Genomic DNA, 20,753 nt, shown 5'->3' with positions numbered 1-20,753 from the left:
TAATATACATTTCTGTTAATGCGTCAGTTAGCCAAGAGGCCATTTTTCATCTGTAGTTCCTGGACAAATGTTGTAGAGTCCCCCTAAAACAAATGAAATTGAATTTAAAAATATCAAGCTAGAGACTACAAGTGGTGAGATAATGCTCTTTTATAAAACGGACAAGTCAAATCAAGCAATCTGATTGGTTCTTAGCCGTGATATAATGCGCGTATATCACGGGTAGAATTGTAGTTACTTTTCACAACAAGTCAGTATCCCTCCGCGTCTGAGAAAAGCTACAACCGTCACAGCTGTTACATTACATCGGTTACGAAGCTAACTAACTAACAAAGCTTAAGATGGAAACACAATCTTGTATCGGACTGATCACCAGTGGTTTATTGGTGGTTTTAAGCTTAAAATCACACTTTAAAGCTGTGGCTATTGAAGCAAACTCTGAAAAATAGGTTCCTCTGGAGCGAACAGGGGTAAAGGACCTACGAAATTGAACTTAAATGAATCTATTTACAGAAGAGAAATTAAGACACAAGAAATAAACAGTCCAAAATATGTCAGAAATAGAATTAAAATAGCATAAAAAAAATATATATATATTGATGTGGCCAGGGAAAGGAAAGTTTGGGGCTCTCTGCTGGAACTGCTACCTCCGCGACCCGACCACGGATAAGCGGGAGAAGATGGATGGATGGAAATATATATATAAACATGTGGAAAATATACACCTGGAAATACAAACTGCATAACACAATGACACAAATACAGAATACACACAAACCGAAAGATTGACAATAAAGTTGACTTTGACTGAATTCTACTTCCTGCACCTAAGCCCCTCCCTTTGACCTTCCATTTGACCTTGTAGGGTACGCTAACGACGCCCGGCTGGCGGAGGCTCTGCGGGCCGACCCCTCCCGGAAAGGATCCGTCGTCAACGTGAACCCCGTTAACACCCGCCCGCAGAGCGACACGCCCGAGATCCGCAAATACAAGAAGAGGTTCAACTCCGAGATCCTGTGTGCCGCACTGTGGGGTGAGAGGACTCAAACCTAACTTTATTTATTTATAGCAGCTTTTCGAACACAAAAGGAGAAGTGCTTCACAAACACCAAAGTGAAGAGAAGCACATGACTTTGTGATTGAAAACAAAGCACTTTATTCCAAAAGAATAGAATAATAAAAGAATAATAACAATTAAATACAATTAAGAAAATCATAAATAACCTTCACTTTTACCATCATTATCAAAGGTTGGGAATTCCCTAATTATGACTTGTTTACTACACAATGGGTTATTAATGACTTTATAGTATGTATATATATATATCAACTAAGCTTGTCTGTTTGTCTTAAGGTATGTCTTCAATTTTTCAACCAGACTTTAAACACACTTTACTGCCTTACTTTATTATTACTATAACTTATTCTGTATATTTATTTGTATATTGTGCACTCTCTAGATCATGGCTATATATCTCTCTATTGTTAACATAAATATATATATATTAACTTTGTATTTCATTCTTAAGTCAGGTGCAATTATTATTTTTTAAATGCTGATGTAACAAAATAATTTCCCACATTTTGATTAATTAATAAAGTTAACTGGCAGTCTATTTTCTCCAACACCTCTCCATAACAGTGCAAGTGTGTATTCAGACCGAATGTGTGTGTTTATTTGCACTGTGTATGTATATATATATATATGTATATATATATATATATATATATATATATATATATGTATATAATAATGTGTGTGAAGTCTTCACCACCTGGGGGCAGCAAGGCACTGATTACACTGCAGAACACTGTCTAGACTGGATGCTCTATTTCCAGCTTTACCGTGATGTTGATCTTCTCCTAATTGTGTGTGTGTGTGTGTGTGTGTGTGTGTGTGTGTGTGTGTGTGTGTGTGTGTGTGTGTGTGTGTGTGTGTGTGTGTGTGTGTGTGTGTGTGTGTGTGTGTGTGTGTGTGTGTGTGTGTGTGTGTGTGTGTGTGTGTGTGTGTGTGTGTGTGTGTGTGTGTGTGTGTGTGTGTGTGTGTGTGTGTGTGTGTGTATAGGAGTGAACCTGCTGGTGGGCACAGAGAGCGGTCTGATGCTATTGGATCGCAGCGGTCAGGGGAAAGTTTACCCTCTGATCAGCCGACGGCGCTTCCAGCAGATGGACGTCCTGGAGGGCCTCAACGTCCTGGTCACTATATCAGGTATACACACACACACACACACACACACACACACACACACACACACGCACACACACACACACCTCAGTACACACACTTTTATTATATTTAATGCGGCCAAATTACTCCCACTGCGATAAAGAATTGATCTGTCTGATGCACTTAAACACACACAATTGTAGAAATGTATTTGAATGCTTGTGTAGAGAAAATAAGAAACACAGAGATAAATACTATTATAGTTAATTATGAGACTAATAAAATGGTTTCACTTCCGTTCATCCTGCTGTAGCAGCTTATAGCACACTGTCATGTTGAAATGATTGGCCTTCCTCTCCACACACACACACACACACACACACACACACACACACACACACACACACACACACACACACACACACACACACACACACACACACACACACACACACACACACACACACACACACACACACACACACCACTTCAGGGGACATTACATTGACTTACATGCATTTCCTGGAGACTTATCCTAACCTTAACCTAACCAAGTCTTCACCCTAAAATTAATGATTCCCCTCATGGCGACCTCCAATTTGTCCCTATAAGGGAAGCCAGTCCCCACACGTGGCTGTGTAAACAGATTTAGGTCCCCACAAGTATAGTAATGCTAGGACACACACACACACACACACACACACACACACACACACACACACACACACACACACACACACACACACACACACACACACACACACACACACACACACACATCCAATCAGAGGTGGTAGAAGTACTCAGATATTGCACTTGAGTAAAAGTAGAAGTACCAGAGTGTAGGAATACACTGTTACATTAAAAGTCCTTTTTTCAAAATGTTCCTCAAGTAAAAGTAGAAAAGTATTCTCATCAAAATATAGTTAAAGTAGCGACAGTAAAAGTAGTCATTGGTCCATTTCAGAATAATATATATGATATGTTTTATAATGATTGATCATGAAAGTGTTCTCAAAGCTGGTAAAGGTGCAGCTAGTTTGAATGACTTTGTATACTGCAGGGTAGCTTGTGGATTTACTCCAGGTGGAACTAAAGTCTGATTCAACACTTGATTATATTTCACATCATTCATCCACATCTGAGAAGTAACTAAAGTTGTTAAATACATGAAGTGGACAAAGTAGCATAACATGGAAATACTCAAGTGAAGTACAAGTACCTCAGACTTGTACTTGAGTAAATGTTCTTAGTTACTTCCCACCACTGTATCCGACGTAGACAACTTGTGCACGTCTCCTGTTTCATAAATAATATTTGTGCACATGTAGTTCAGGTTTCTCAGATTGAAAGTGCTATCACGCTGCTACTTCTCCTCTTTCTCAACGTGGCGCTCACACGGCAGGCACGCTGTGTCACAACAGATATTTTGAGCTAAACGGATGTTGAGTAAATCTCTGTGTCGTGTGTGTGTGTGTGTGTGTGTGTCTACAATATGTAACGTTGACACACACTTTGAGCTTTCCATGGAAGGAAATCTCGCAGAGGAACACTTCCTTCCATGTCATAGTTTGATTGCGGTGCCAATTTGTAAACATTGGCATCATGGAAATATTGTCACTCATGGAGAAGCTAAAGAAGGATTGTTCACACGTTTGAGAGGAAGCAGAACAACAACGTCAGACGTTTTCAATGCCACTCAGAATAACATTGAAGATCAACTTTAAAATAAAAATACTGAGATATCCGGGTCTTAGTGATGGTGTGGAGAGCGGCATTTAAAAAAAAAAAAAAATGTTATATTAATAATTATTACTTTGTATTTATTTTTCCTTTTTAAAACTTTTTTTATTTAATAATAATTAATTTATAAACACATTTTTAATTCAAATAAATATTACAATTATTATTAATAAAAATATTATTTATTAAACTGATCTTCCCATGTCATACACACAAACACTTCGAGAGATTTATTTAATTTTAATACAAATTAATACGTTTTTTAGATGCATTTTTTCGTCCTTTTAAGACTTTTTAAGGATCATCGTAAAACCAAGATTCCACTTGGGATATTCAGTGGTGATACAGCTATATATATAAAAGGCCATCTTTAGTTTCACTCTCACCTTTTGAATTATTCCAATTAAAGCACAGATCTGCTTTCATGTCCAAAGACCTTATAGGAGATGTACATACTGTTCAATTGGATAACCCCATTAGGTAGAAGCCGGCTTCATCCTGACAATGGCATGCTATGGATGGACCTTAGCATATTGTCATGTCTCGGAAACTTATCATGAAAGTTTATTCTTTATATTAGTTTTTGTCAGCTCCCTATTTGTCTCCTGTGTTCGTGATTGGTTTCCCCGCCCTGATTGTTTCCACCTGTTCCCCTCACCTTGTGTATATATAGTGTTAGTCCCCACCTGTCCAGTGCCAGTTTGTTTCTTATTCATGACCACGTTCAAGCCTGCTCCATGGTCCTATCCCGTTTTCTCATGCTCAAGATTATTGCATTTAGTTTTGTGTTTCTTGTTTTTGTCTTTATTTATTTATTTTATTTTTGAATACCACCCGAGTCTGAGTCTGAGTTGTGCATTTAAGTTCATGCCTCAGAGTTCACCCCTTGACACATATTCTTTATTCTTTCATGTTCAGATCATTATTATAGCACCCTACAACTTATCTTTTTTTAAATTAATATCAAATGGAACAATAGTTCAAAGTGGTCCTGCTGGCGATGTATTGTTACTACATGGCTCATGTTATTCTGCTTGTTAGTTTGTCCTGACATGACCCGCACGTTCACCAACTTCCCGTAATGTTGCAAAGCCCTGCAGACCTTCAGGAGGGAGAAACGTCCCACTGTTATAATAATGTTTTTCATGTGTTATATTTCAGACTGATCATGGCAGCGGTAAAAAATGATATAATTTAGATGCATTTCACATGACAAAGATTACAGACTAGAATAGTAATAATAATCTCAGCAGCCAATAAGGATATGTGTAGTCGCTACACTTTTCTGCAGCCTTCCTCGAGGCCTTACACACTGACAATATGCACACTAGAATACACCCTTTACAAAAGACTTACTTTATTCTCATTATCCTTGCGTGAATTCTTATCTGTACTGACCTGTGTTTCACTCGTATCTTATCTCGTCTTATCTTAAAAACAGGCGTAAAGGAGAGACTTTAGTTTATTTTAGAGCCTATTTGACCTCTCTGATGTACGACAGGTAAGAAGAACAAGCTCCGTGTTTACTACCTGTCCTGGCTGAGGAACAAGATCCTGCACAACGACCCCGAGGTGGAGAAGAAGCAGGGCTGGACCACCGTGGGCGACCTGGAGGGCTGCGTGCACTACAACGTCGGTAAGATCACGTTCTCACACACGTCCTTTCCACCAAAACTGGTTCTAGGTACAGTTTGGAGGTAGTGCCCGAATGCAAACAAGTTCTTCTTGCTTCTACCGAGAGCTGGCCCCCGAAACTGGCTCGTATTTTGAACCAAAGAACTGTTGGTCAAGAATGTCTGACTAATTCTGACTTTTGAGAAAAAAAACTTTCTATTCTTTCTTGAAAATCTTCGAATACTGAGAACCCTTTTCCACCAAAACCGGTTGTAGGTCAAGTTCAAAGCTAGTGCCCGAGGATAAACCAGTTCTTCCTCTTTCCACTATGACTATGTGTGACATTAAGTATGGTATTCCTGTGACACTAAGTTTTTTCTTTATTATTTCTTGTTGGCTGTCTTCTATGTTGAAAAAGGGAAGCTTGATTTCCACCCCAAAGAAGTCTGAGCTATTGCTTATATATATATTAGGGCTGTCAAATGATTACAAATCTTAATCAGATTAATCACAGCTTAAAAATTAATTAATCAGATTAATCACCATTCAAACTATGTCCAACATATGCCATTTCTTTATGTATATTGTTGTGGGAATGGAAAGATAAATGAAAGAAGGCGGATATATCCATTTAACATACAGTATATATGTATGTTTATTATGACATTGTTCTGTGTGTCAAAATGAAAGACAGCCCAAACACCTATCAATCATCAAACCGTGGGGTCTTATTTCATTACGTGTTGATTTCTCTCAACACGTAATGTTGTATTGATGTATGTGTGTATTGAGATGTACTACAGCAAAAGTATTCTCCGTCGGGACTTCCTGCAACAACACCACGCCGTTATCTTGATTCTGATTGGCCAGAAGACATTATCAAAGATGTTCTATTGAGAAGACGATCACTACGTGACAAAAGTTTTCAAAACCGTTTCTAGTCTTCAGTATTTCCAGACAAGTGGCTACTGAAATCAATCTTACTAACTGCTGTCTGTGCAATTTACTCCGCGCGAGTTGGCGGACTTTATTTTGCTTACTTTAACATCATTGTTCGTGGTGGGGCTAAGCCATTTGTTGATATGGCTGTAGCCTACCCCAGCGCTGCCACTGGTGGGATGTATGGGGCGGGCCATTCTGCACATGCGTTAAATGCGTTAAATATTTTTAACGCAGTTAATTCAAAAAATGTATTACCGCCGTTAACGCGATAATTTTGACAGCATTAATATATTAATATATGCTTCTTCTCAATACAAACATTTGAAACAGTTATTCCTCTTTCCACCGCAACCGGCCCCGAAAACTGGTTCGTATTTGGTACCAAAAAACAGCTGGTCAAGAAATCAATACGTCTGACTAATTCTGACTTTTGAGGAATCTACTTTTTCTTCAAAATCTTAGAATTCAGAGAAAAAAGTCAAAAGTGTTCTTTGAATTTTTAGTCAGGTTACGACGTTCTCCTCCGAATTCTAAGGCTTACGTCATCATTTAAAACTCACCTGTTCACCATGGCCTTTGACCCCTAACCCATCACAGTCCCCCTGCTTCCACTCCTACTGCTATTTATTACATTTTTTACTTTATTATTTGCCCCTTTTGTTTGTTTGTTTGTTCACCATGTAAAGCGGCCTTGGGTCCCTTGAAAGGCGCTTTACAAATGTCATCTATTATTATTATTATTACGTCGTAGGCTGTGGCGAAATTAACCGTAGCAATAACAATTCATGGAGAGAGAATAAAGTTGAATGCGACCACACACTAAACAAAAACACACACATATATATAACAGTGATGCAAATTAGTCGCTTTTCGGCGCCTCCCGCTTTTCTAACGCTGATTTGGGTGACTTGTGTAATTCGTGGAGAACCGTAGTTTTCGTTTTGGGGGGGGGGTCCGTCAGTCCGTCCGTCCGACTGACGGACGGACAACTTCTCACTTCAAAAAAGAAGAAGAAATCTAGATCGCAAAATAATTAAACAAGCGAGTGCCTGTTTTTCCTGGCCAAGGACAGGTTCATTGAACACAACACAGCGTAACGTGTCTTCACCATAGGTCTTCACGTAGTTATGTCTCGTCTGAAAGGAGTAACGGAGAGCATCGGAACGCCGCTGCAGCTCTTCAAATATTGCAGTACCCATAAGGAGCCGTACACATGCCGCAGTGTTTGCGAGGCTGTGTCTTTAGTTGTAAGCACAGTGGCGATCTGTTGTTATTAGCATCTGGTTAGCTAGCTATGCTAACGAATTTAAAGAGCTTTTCTACAACCAGGTGGAAGAGAGCTCTCTCCTGAGAGGCTCAAATAACCTCAGCTCAGTGAGGTTAAGGCACACCTTGATATGATCATTATAGTTAATAATGAGACATTAGAGACTCAATTATTAACAGGTATAAAATACTATTTGACAGTAACAAAAAAAAGTTGTTAAAAATAACAAGAATAGAGTTTGAAAGGGGAGTGATTTGTAAAATATCCCAAAAGAAAAATCTGTCATTGTCAGATGGTATATTACGCTGTTTTTTTTCTGCTTCGAATAGTTCCCTCTTTTTTCACCATACCTGTGTTTGCATCACTGATATAAAGTCATGCGACACCAACCAGGCATTTGTGTGATACTGTTTTATTTGTACCTTACTTATAATGACCATCCGTTCTCAATTATTGAGTGTTTTGAAGAGCAGCACCCTGATTCAGCCGCAGCCTGTTTATAAATGTTTGGGATTTCGGAAGATAAGGATTGAAGGAAAGCCCTCGATGAAGTAATAATGCAGCGAGGGCTGAGTGGACACAACGACCTGTCTACAGCTCAGAATGTCCTCAGTGATGGCGGCGCTGATCGGCACTTCCTGTTGGAAACTCCTCTTCAGAGCTGACATGACATCCATTTCCTGTCGAGGAACTTTTATATTATAATCTGAATCGATTTTCTGTCGGATTGAAGTTTTCTGCAAGTTGGCACACTTTTGGGAAGTAAAGGACTTTCCAAAGAAAACACATTTTAAATCTGTTTTTGTGAAATTCTCGGACAAAGCGCCCCAACTGTTCTGTGACATCTTGGTTGAGCTTTCTGCACATTTAGAAATACTACATCCAAGTATGATATTATATAATTAAAACCCTTTAAATATAGACATATCAAATGTATTATTTGTATTGGTCAAGAAGCAGCGATGTAGGGACCTTATAAAAACGGAGACACATTTTTTTAATTAGACATTTCTTAAAGTTGAACACTCCTCTTTTCTTGTCCTCTGAAATCCCTTTATAGTTACAGAAAAGTATACATTCATATCCCAGATTATATAATTAACTTGTTTTCTTAACCCTTGTGTTGTGTTCGAAAGCTGTTACCCTTCATGGTGTTCGCGGGTCAATTTTGACCCATGATTTATCTCAGTCTAAAACACACACAAAAAATGACTATCATCCAATATTGTTTTAACTACGTCATAACTTATTATGCATTCATAACCGTACAATCCTTTGTCATTTAATGTTATGGCCCCAAAACACATTACACCACTTATTGCACACGTGCATGTGTGAGTTCAGGTTCAAGTGTAAGTGCACATATTCTTTGAGAAATGTCGATTTCCCGTGGGGGGAGGGGGGCAGGGGGAGGGGAGACCAGGTGCATGTTGCGAAAAATTATTGTTACAGTGGATGAAGGGGGGAGGGGTGTCTAAAGTCAAAGATGGCAACATTTGACCCCGACTGACCCACAACAATTCTGCTGGGTCTCCCCAGACCCGAACACCAAATTATACACTTTTTTTTTTTTAGAGACCTTCAGACTTGGCTAAAATGGTCAAAATCAGTTTTGTAGTGTTTAGCTGCTGTGGTAGAGGATATCATGAATCCTTGTTTCCGATAAAAAAAAAACTAGAGCGTAGTTATTTTATCATTTGAACTTGAAACGGGTCACGGGAGACCTAAGGGTTAATGACCTGCAGGGACTACCTGACCACGCACCTGGCCATGATGATGGATGAGCTAGCTGATGCCTTTTTATTCTTCTAATGTTTCTCTGTGTCTTCTGCTCCCCAGTGAAATATGAGAGGATCAAGTTCTTGGTTCTCGCTCTGAAGAACTCGGTGGAGGTCTACGCCTGGGCCCCCAAACCCTACCACAAGTTCATGGCCTTCAAGGTGAGTCAACGCCTCGCTCAGCTGTGTGTTTTGGCAACAAACACATGAGCACTACTACATCTGTAATGAAGGTTTGGGGAGTGGGTTCTTTAGTGTGTGTGAGGGACAGTGTGGGGGAGTAACGGATACAACAGGGATTACATGATGAGCCACTGATTCATATTCCATGGCGGGCTGCTGTTTGCCTCGTTGAGACGGCGGTGGACTTGTTTGTTTTTGATTGTTAAGATGATGTTTTGCTGCCGATGCATATCTTGTGTCTTTTTGATTACGTTTGCCTGTCAGTGGAAAGGAAGAATCCACTGGCCTTGAATGTTACCCATAAGGCCACACTGTAGAGAAACCCCATACCTAACAGCTCTTGTCATGTGATGTGTAGACACTTTAAGGAGAATATCTTAGATTGCAGTCAGCTGATGTTAAATCTACAGTGGCCTTTTAATAGCAGGGACACATGAATTAACCTGAAACATTTGACGATAAAAATATAATGTTTATGATTTGCTTTTAACACACAAAAAAAAGATACACATATCATACAAATTGGGGATTATTATTATTATTATTATTATTATTATTATTAAGTAAAAACATTTAGTTTTTTGTTGTCAAAGGGTCAGATGTTGTTCAGCTTGCTATCAATACTGATAACCTCCACCCTGGCAAATATTTACCCTCATGATGCTCGAGCTGTTTTTCTGACCTGTGTGATTCTCAGTCTTTCGGTGACCTGGTGCACAAGCCCCTGCTGGTGGACCTGACCGTGGAGGAGGGTCAGAGGTTAAAGGTCATCTACGGCTCAGCTTCAGGCTTCCACGCCGTGGACGTCGACTCTGGGGCCGTGTACGACATCTACCTGCCCACACACGTAAGAACAGCATGCATTATGTCCACACACATCTATTCAAAGGAGGTTTCACAAGACAAGAATTTCTCAGACTGAAAGGTTAGTGTTAGGTTAGTGAGCTCGATGGGATTTGAGTTTTTAACAGAAGATGATTCAGGCCACAATATTTGTTCTGAGGTTAAAGCCTGACTTCTGAGAAATAATAATAAATATTCTCCAAGTATCAGAATCCATGATAAAAATGTGACATTCTGAGAAATACATTTAAAAAAATCCTGAAAATCTCAATTCACAAAAAAGTCACATTTCATTTTTTTTAATTTTTTTTTAATCCTCAAAATGTGAGAATATGAGAAAAGTCCAAATTCTTAGAAAATATTTCTTTTTTTTCCTGAAAGTCTCACAATTTTTTTCTATCAGAAGAAGAACATCACTTTTGGTCAGATCTCCAAATAAATGTCACTTGTCCTTGTCCCTGCCCTAATCCTCGTCCGTAGGCTTTCCCATTGTAGGAGCTAACTCGTAAAAGGATCCATATGTCACATATCCTTTCCCAGATAAAACTCACAGCACACACCGTGTTGTTTTGTGTTTCTGCAGATCCAGACCCACATCCAGTCTCACGCCATCATCATCCTGCCCAACACCGACGGCATCGAGCTGCTGGTGTGCTACGAGGACGAAGGAGTCTACGTCAACACGTACGGACGCATCACCAAAGACGTGGTGCTGCAATGGGGCGAGATGCCGACCTCCGTGGGTGAGTCGCAGGGGGGCATAAGTTACACAAACACCTGTACTTTCTACTTCTTACATGTTGAACACAAACACCTGTACTTTCTACTTCTTACATGTTGAACACAAACACCTGTACTTTCTACTTCTTACATGTTGAACCCAAATACCTGTACTTTCTACTTCTTACATGTTGAACTCAAATACCTGTACTTTCTACTTCTTACATGTTGAACACAAATACCTGTACTTTCTACTTCTTACATGTTGAACACAAATACCTGTACTTTCTACTTCTCACATTTTCCAAACAGGCTGGTTCCTTTAGTCTGAATGTGTGTTTGGTGGCGTGATCATTATTATTTAGAGTCATTGCGTGCCTATTGATTTGAACACGATCCGTGTATCCATCATTTCCTGGTCTTCTCTAAAGAAGAGGGACCAATGGAAACGTTGTCATGTTGCCGTTGGTCACCATGGAAACATTCATTAGCTAACAATGACATTATTGTTCTATTAATATAAAGGGAGGTCAGGTACTCTTTAAAACAGCTGCTAGTTATGGGTACTTTTTACTGAAGTACATTTCAAAGCCTCTTTACTTTGACTTGAGTAAAGAAGTTTAGTCAGTACTTCTACTTTCACCAGAGTATTTTTAAACACCAGTATCTGTACTTCTACTTGAGTAAAGATATGTGTACTTTTGCCATCTCTGCACACCTTATAGTTTATTATTCAATTCTCCCAGATGAATTGCTCATCATTGATTAATCATTAGCTAACACATGCACACAGCTATTGTATTTCACCCACACAACCTCTAACATTGATCATTCGCCCTACAGCTGCACACACACACACACACACACACACACACACACACACACACACACACACACACACACACACACACACACACACACACACACACACACACACATGAAAGGCATCGGATGATCAGTATATCGATTGATTAACCTAAATACCTTTTTGCAGCCTACATCCGCTCCAACCAGATCATGGGTTGGGGGGAGAAGGCCATCGAGATCCGCTCGGTGGAGACGGGACATCTGGACGGCGTCTTCATGCACAAGAGAGCCCAGAGACTCAAGTTCCTCTGTGAGAGAAACGACAAGGTGAGACAGTCAACAACACATCCTGTAAAGTGGGATGAGTTAGTGTTCAGCTGGGCCTGTGTCCACATAATGCCCTTTTGGTGTGAGATGCCTTTCTGCCAAAAAAATACACTATCAGCAATATGTTGACAACGTACCACCGCTGTTGACAGGCTAGTTTCGCCCCATTGAATGGTATCATCTGCTTGTGCTTTCATATATTTGTTTCGGACACTTGAGAGGACACACTAGAGCCTGTTGTCTTATTACAGTCACTTTCCTTTGCTCAGCTCTGAGAGTTGTGGAAGTACCTGCTCTAGTTTCTCTTCTCCCTTTAACCCACTTGTCTGTTTGGACATACGAGAAGTACACAATCAAAGAAGACATTTGTTCTTTCCTCTGTGGTTCTTTAGCGCTGCCTGAATGGGAAATGATGAAAGTATATACAATGAGATTCATTTCCAGAAAAGTGTCTTAGTCCACTTGTTGAATCATCCATTGATTAGGATTCTGAGGATAAGCTGTCAATATCATTTTTTTTTTTTACAGATAACTAGTAACTGTAACAGCATTAACCCTCCCAACCCAGGACATGAGGTTTCCTGTTTAAACTCTAACTGCAGCTGAGTGAATAATGACAGATGATTAAGGAAAAAGTTGTCATCTTGCAATATGCTAATTTATATAAATAGTTATCACCGCAATAAACCGTATTTCTTTTTTTCTTAATTTACATTATTTATATTCATATTCTGTTCTTGTACATATCCCATATTCTATAGAAATGTATATAGACTTTTTTCACTATTTTTTATTTTTGTATTTTATTATATATGTTGCATTGTTGGAGGAGCTCAGGTCAGAAGAATTGTATGGCCATTTCTACACTGTAGCTTTGAGCATATGACGATAAGACCTTTGAATCTTAGCAGGGTGTCCGCGGGGTCTTAAAAAGTATTAAAAGTTGATAAATCAATTTAGCGAAAATTAAGGCTATTAAAAAATATTAAACGGCATTTTCCAAGGTTTTACATTTTGTAGCTTGTTTTCAATAAGTATATAAATGGTCCAAAGAGGTTGTATTCTACAGTCTGCCTGGATGTAATCATTGCGTAGGTGTGTAGTGTGATTCTGTGTAGTTTATTTATGGCATCCCGTTGGATGTGACGTCATCTGAACAGGACATCGCACGCTCACTGCTTGATAGCGCGCGAAGGTCCGTTTACGCCGGTTGCTAAGCAACATCGTTATGGGGAAATGCAAATCTGCGTCCAAATGGTTGGAAGATAAGGAGGAAGGACAATCAATACTGTATATAGTCAATGTGAGGTGAAGTGTGTCGCCAAGGTAACCGGTTAGAACTCAAAGTGGCGATGAGGTCTTAAAATGTATGGAAAGGGTCTTAAAAGGTTTTACATGTGACTTCAGGATTCCTGCATATACCCTGTTTTAAAACCTCCATCTTTCTCCTTCAGGTGTTCTTCGCCTCCGTTCGGTCCGGAGGCTCCAGCCAGGTCTACTTTATGACTCTGGGCCGCAGCAACCTGCTCAGCTGGTAGAGGTCCACTTCTTTTCCTCTTCCTCCTCCTCCTCCTCTTCCTCCTCCTCCTCCTCCCTCGCTAACACTGGATCTCAGAACCCACGGTCGATGTCTTTTCAGCCCTTCGGACAAACCAAACCAGAACAAAAACCCACGAGCAACCAGCCCTTTTTTCTCCAGTGTCAACAACAAAGACTTCACCTTTCCTCCGGAGCAGCAGCCGAGCTCCGGGGCCGCCTGCGACGCCTGAAGTGACGACATAAATGATTATCAGATATATGAATGAAAGTAGAAATATATTAATGTGAATTTAAGAAAAAAAGGGGGTTAACTACTTTTGGTTTCCCCTCTCCGTTTTATGGTGCGATGGGATTTCTTTTTTTCTTTTTTTACTCCACATCCTTTCTCCTGGGCTGGTCAGTAATCTGGAGGTCTTCTACCTACTAGTACCACTTGTAATGCTACTACCTTCTGTCTTTAAGAAATCCCCCCCTTCGCTCTTTCATGTGAGTGTTTAAGAGGCCGGTAGGGTGGCAGTCTGTTGTATTAATACTACAGTAGTGTGTGTAAATGTACTTCTGTTTGGTCCATTACTGCTGACATGCTGGTTAGAGGTGGAGACGGTCAGCCTGGGGGAAACTTGTAAAAAAACCCGGAGCAAGTGGAACTGGAGAGTAAATATTTGAGGTAGTACTGTAAGTCTGATGGATGGGACTCGACAGGTGGGTGTGTGTGTGTGTTTCGTTCAAGTATTGTGTTGTTTGGACAGGTGCTTTTAAAAAAGGAGGGCGATCAAGAGAGAGAAAACACCGAAGCAGATGGATTTCAGAATAGTATTTTTTCAATTATTACTATTATTATTCCTTGAAGATAAGTGTTTCTATGTGGAGTAAAACATGTCTTTTACCTTGTTTTGTTTTTTTAAGATTTACGCACATCCACCCCACAGTTAGCTTGCTTTTACTCTGAACCCACAGAAGTGCAAGGTGTGTTTGTCTAATAAGAAAAGTGATGTGGTCCAAAAGATTTATTGAAATAAAAAAAGGTGTCTATGTATAATAAAAAAAGTTCATTGAATCTTCCAGATAGTGTCATGTTTTTAAACGGGATGAAACATGACTACATATACTCGCCTCGTGCAACTCGAGAACTCAAACTGCTGTGAATAGTCAAGATATACATTTAAAAAAAGATAGTAATGGTGGACGAAGGAGAGGAGAGAGTTATGTGTGTGTGAGTTCGGAGAGTTCAGTGTCATCGACAAAATGTGTTCTAGGTGGCAGAGAGAAAAACGCATGGTCAGCAGAAGGAGTGGATTTCAAATCATTTCCCATTTGTATGAATGCAATGCACTAAGTGTCAAGAATGTAGAAAGACGTATTACCGTGTGGTGGTCCAAGGCATGAGATGATGTTATTTTTGCTTTGTATCTTGTCACAAGTGATCCTAGATGTTCAATTTCAAGTAAAGACGATGGAGAACCTGCAGCAGCGGAGCCTCTACGTCAGGTGTAGATATTTTCCGTGGTGGGGGGAGAGGGGAGGGGGGGGGGGGGGGGGGGAAGGAGCCTTTTTCCAAATGCCTTGCAGAGCTGAGGAGGGATTTTTGTTCAGACTCTGGATGTCAGTGTACCTGTGATGATGGGAAACCAGCAGCACGGAGCAGGACTTCTCCTCACGGCTGTCTGCGGAGACGGAGACCCACTTTTACGGGGGAAGGAACCCCTTTTTTTTTGTTTCCCCCCTCCCCCCTCGACTTCCTGCTCCAGCTGTTATTTAAGTTGTGTGTATATGTGAAAGACTGGGCGGCAAACGGCAGCATCGATCTCCTTCGGGCTGGACTTTCCTCTGTTTCATCTGACATGACGTGAACTCACCTCATGTCAACACACGTCGGGTCACAAACAAAGGGTGTGCGTTGCCCTGACGATGACATTTAAACACGAGGGCACGGTCCGTCAATCTGTTCCCGGCCCTCTTACGGAAAAGCAGTTCTGATCCCTCAATGCTGTGTCGTCTGAGGTGTGTGTGTGCAGTACTACCCAGTGTGTGTCTCTTATGCATCAAAGCCTTGATGAATGGCTGTATTGACTTCTTAAAAAATAGTGGTTTGTATTGATATTCTTAATGGGTATAAAAAAAAGATGAGAGATAAGTCTGAAAGTTGCATTGGAACCGTGCCATGGGGGCAGCATTTAAAACATGTTAACCTATTGTTATGAAAACCACTACTTGGAAATCCATTAAAAAAAATCACTTGAAGCATTGTGTATTCTTAAGTTTTAGAGCTAGTCTGAAAGCTTAACAATAGTTTCTGTTGTTTCTGTAAGTCTATGTACACGTAACTATGCGACTGCGGTGGTTTAATATTGTTACGCTCACCATAGGTGGAGAAAATGTTTACAGAGGCAATGTTTTGTTACACTAATGTGCATCACCATATTTATGTTTTAATGCATACGAGTCTTTAAATCTTTGTTTTTGAGCCCGGTTATTGCTGGATATTTTCTTTTCTTTCGTCATCCCCCCCCCTTCCCCACTTAATAACCTACTTACAAAACAATAAGGGAACACACGTGTTGTTCATTTCAGGTATTCACATAGCGCTGCTTCTCGTGGGAACATGCAGTAACGCTCGCTGCAGGCTTGGATGTGAGGCAACGTGTTTTTCCTCTGCTGTTTCTTCCATGCTACTCTAACTTATGTCCTCTCTGTGTATGACAGGAAGTCATGTATTTTCCTGAAGGTTTTTTTCTTTGAATAAACTTTAAAAGTAATTTTAAAACAAAGAGTTTGTCCTCTCTCTCTTACGGGCCTCTTTCTGATGTTTGTTCCCCAAAACACACATGCAAACATGTTGAAAAGAGACGTGTTGAAAGGCTTCTCACACGTCAGGTGTTGTTTCTTCATATAAGAAACAACATTTTGCAGATGTTGGTTTTTACATTAACCCACACTGTTGAGCAATACTCGAATGATATAACATCTAAAAAAAATACATAAGCTTTAGTGTGTCGTAACTTCAAGTTCTTTGTGTGGTGTTGCTTCAGTGGCTGTCTGAGCTCAGCTGAAAAGAGATGGTTCATTTTCTGAGGATGTTACGTAAAAAGAAAATTATTCGCATGAGCAGTTTGATAACCTGGAAGACAGGGTTTTAAATCACAGTCCGTGGTTTCAGTAAGGTCTGGTTACAGTAGGTCTTCAATCTAATGTTACAAACTATTGTGGTTGAATGCATGTGAATGTGAAATGTCTCACTTTTGGTGACGAAACAATGGCATTTATTTTCTGTGCAGTTCCCTGTGAGAGCAGACATGAGGGATGTCTTCAAATCTCCCTACAACTCCTTCCTGTATCACAAATTCAAAATAAGCTTCCTTAAAGAGGCCACATTCTGCACATTCTCAGCTTCATATTTGTATGTAGTGTCTCTACTGTGACATGTCTCCATGCTTTAATGTTCAAACAGCTATTTATTTCTCTCATACTCTTTTCACCCTCTGTCTGAAACCACAGCCCAATCTGCTCTGATTGGTTAGCTGGCCGGCTCTGTTGTGATTGGGCAACCGCTTAGAGAGGTCATGTACAATGTGTTGGAGGGCTAGCCAATAGAAGCGTAACATAGTGATGTCACTATGTTCAGGAAGTAAACAAAGGTGTAGCGGGCAAAATCAGAGAAAAATAAATGAGAGAATTAACTTCAAAGTAAACTGCTGCTGAGACACCAGATAGTGAATATTATGCAGGGGGGAATTAGAAACTCCTGGAGGGAACAGAGGGATTTTAGTATGTTGCAGACCATTTACATGCACCACAACCTATATAACACACAGCAGGAAAGGGAAAGCCCAAAAAGCATAACATGACCTCTTTAAAGATGTTAAAACAACGCGATACGCCGTATACATTTTGACTTCTAACTCAATTGTTGTTCCTGCATTCTCCCCGAATGTCAACAAAACAATCAGCAGTTTTTATTATGCACAGAATGTTCCGCCATGAAGTTGAATCATAATATTTGGACAAAATGATTACAAGATGGGCGAATATAATAACACCTTGGTATGATTGGTGCCCGGGAGGTGGATTCCTCAGCAGATTAAAAAAGAAACAGCTCGTCTCTCTAAGTGTTTAGTCATGGGTCCAGCGAGTATCAGGACAGGTGGTGAGCATATCTGGAGATTTCCCAGAACACGCAACACGTCTAACTTTCTCAATCGGCCGTGTGTTTATGAACGCAATGTTCTCTGTTTAACCTGTGGTAAATATAAAGGGAGAACACTGCGAATGTGGCCGAATGATTGTTTTTACTCATTTTGAACAGACTATTTCCCCCCCAGCAGACAAACATTAATACACATCAAGTCCAGGTAATGATTACACTCCCCAGGAGAAGAGTTCATGTTGGCTGCTGTCATTAGAGTAATATTGTCATGAAGAATATTGTAGGAAAACACTGATTTGCAACTTTCCAATTAATATAATTGAGTTTCAAGATCAATTACAAACAAAGAACTGTATAAGCTTTTACAGTGTATATAATTACCAGAAAGTAACAATATACAGTTGCAAGAAAAAGTATGTGAACCCTTTGGAATTAACTGGATTTCTGCATAAGTTGGTCATAAGATGGAGGAAGCAACTGCTGTCCAGAAAAAACATTGCTGCAGGTTTGAAGTTTGCAAAAGAGCACCTGGATGTTCCAAAACATTCTGTGGACAGATGAAACCAAAGTTGAGTTGTTTGGAAGGAACACACAACGCTATGTGTGGAGAAAAAAAGGCACAGCACACCAACATCAAAACCTCATCCCAACTGTGAAGTATGGTGGAGGGAGCATCATGGTTTGGGGCTGCTTTGCTGCCTCAGGGCCTGGACAGATTGCCATCATCCACGGAAAAATGAATTCTCAAGTTGATCAAGATATTTTGCTGGAGAACTTAAGGCCATCTGTCCACCAATTGAAGCTCAACAGAAGATGGGTGATGCAACAGGACAACGACCCAAAGCACAGAAGTGAATCAACAACAGAATGGATTCAACAGAAGAAAGTAGGCCTTCTGGAGTGGCCCAGTCAGAGTCCTGACCTCAACCCAATTGAGATGCTGTGGCATGACCTCAAGAGAGCGATTCACACCAGACATCCCAAGAATATTGCTGAACTGAAACAGTTTTGTAAAGAGGAATGGTCCAAAAGTCCTCCTGACCGTTGTGCAGGTCTGATATGCAACTATAGGAAACGTTTGGTTGAGGTTATTGCTGCCAAAGGAGGGTCAACCACTTATTCAATCCAAGGGTTCACTTTTTCCACCCTGCACTGTGAATGTTTACATGGTGTGTTCAATAAAAACATAAAAACATATCATTGTTTGTGTGGTTTTAGCTTAAGCAGACTGTGTTTGTCTATTGTTGTGATTTAGATAAAGATCAGAACACATTTTATGAGCAATTTATGCAGAAATCCAGGAAGTTCCAAAGGGTTCACATACTTGTTCTTGCAACTGTATAAATGTTTATGTATTCTATTCAAATAAGGTTCAACAGTTGCAAAACCTATAAAGAACTTGTGATTGATTTGAATTGTTTCTAAGGAGGTTTTGCTGAGGTAAAGGGTAAAGCCCCCGTCCCACTGTCCCGAAATTGACACCCGATGGACACACGAATATGGAATTGTGAATTTCGCACGAAGATGGCCCCGAACCACACACGAAGGCAACATTTACATTACATTTAAGACATACAACTGCAACGAAAGTAACACAAACAATTATGTTAAAGTATTTTGATACTGTACTGATATTTTCCGACTTTGTTCTTCTCCGTCTTTATATGTAGAAGATATTAAGTTTTCTCCGTCATGTTGTTTCCATAGCAACAACAACTTCCTCGCCTTCAAAATAATATATGATATCCTTTTTAGTTTCAAAGAACACAAATTGGGTTATTTACATAATATGTTTACATGATTTTGTTGTGCAATAAAACAACCAGATGGACACACGATAAAGGAAATGTTCAAATTCGGCTCTGATCGTAGCAACATCGAGACATTCGGGCCAAATCTTTGCCAAAGATTTTGCCACCGCTCCCGAAGTTGCTGCCGGAGCCTGAGAAACTCCACCGGCGGTCATACGATGGCTTAAGATGCCCTCACGAATGGCCCGATGTTGTTACGATCAGAGCCGAATTTGAACATTTCCTTAATCGTGTGTCCATCGGGTGTCAATTTCGGGACAGTGTGACAGGGGCTTTAAGGAAATCCAAAGTGCAAGGATTCATGGGCAGAAGAAGGCAATGTGAGCAGAACTAGAGTATAAACGTATACATGTGTATTTATTCCATTCAAATAAGGTTCAACAATCACCTATAAAGTATGTGGGATTGATCCTCATGCATGGCAATGGATGCAGAACTAGAGTGCGAACTAGTGAGTAGTTAGCTATTTCTTAACGTGATCCAGTATCAAGTGAAGTAAGCCTTTTAGTTACAGGAATGAAGAACTCAAGACCCTAAAGTATTTACTAAAGTATGTCCATGGGATCACAGTGTGTCCAATAAAGATGGTTAGTCACGTTGATTTAGTTTAAAAGTGCAGGTTGTGCTTGTAATCCGTCTCTGTAAATCCAAACAATAAACATGGTTCTGCTTTGACTCACACTGAATGAAATGCTCGTGCACTGGATCCAACCATCCAGGTCTGGGATTGATGCCATGACAACAAGGCCAGACTATCTTAGATTGCAGAAGAGTACTCGTGTCATAAGTGTGTCTGATGCCTACAATGGAAAACCATCAATGTGTCAGAAAAACTGACTTGACAATGGGGGACACCATGGTTTCTACG

At 40.1% G+C, this 20,753-nt stretch overlaps 1 protein-coding gene across 8 annotated transcripts in view; it reads left to right on the top strand.

Annotated features, from left to right (window-relative positions):
• Positions 1-14,992, top strand: part of LOC307026795 (mitogen-activated protein kinase kinase kinase kinase 4-like) — a 110,494-nt gene extending 95,502 nt beyond the window's left edge. For all 8 annotated transcript variants that reach the window (XM_079662392.1, XM_079662393.1, XM_079662388.1 and 5 more), the window contains 8 exons: positions 866-1,033; positions 2,066-2,209; positions 5,412-5,546; positions 9,573-9,673; positions 10,392-10,541; positions 11,121-11,280; positions 12,252-12,391; positions 13,846-14,992. In XM_079662392.1, the coding sequence (XP_079518518.1) occupies positions 866-1,033; positions 2,066-2,209; positions 5,412-5,546; positions 9,573-9,673; positions 10,392-10,541; positions 11,121-11,280; positions 12,252-12,391; positions 13,846-13,929 (1,082 nt within the window). In that variant the 3' untranslated portion in view covers positions 13,930-14,992. The remainder of the gene's footprint in view (positions 1-865; positions 1,034-2,065; positions 2,210-5,411; positions 5,547-9,572; positions 9,674-10,391; positions 10,542-11,120; positions 11,281-12,251; positions 12,392-13,845) is intronic.
• Positions 14,993-20,753: the final 5,761 nt, after the last annotated feature.

The sequence above is a fragment of the Notothenia rossii genome, assembly GCF_949606895.1.
Source record: "Notothenia rossii genome assembly, chromosome: 2".
NCBI classification, from domain to species: domain Eukaryota; kingdom Metazoa; phylum Chordata; class Actinopteri; order Perciformes; family Nototheniidae; genus Notothenia; species Notothenia rossii.
Note: the sequence above shows the minus strand (reverse complement) of the source record. Positions and strands in the feature narration are given on the sequence as shown.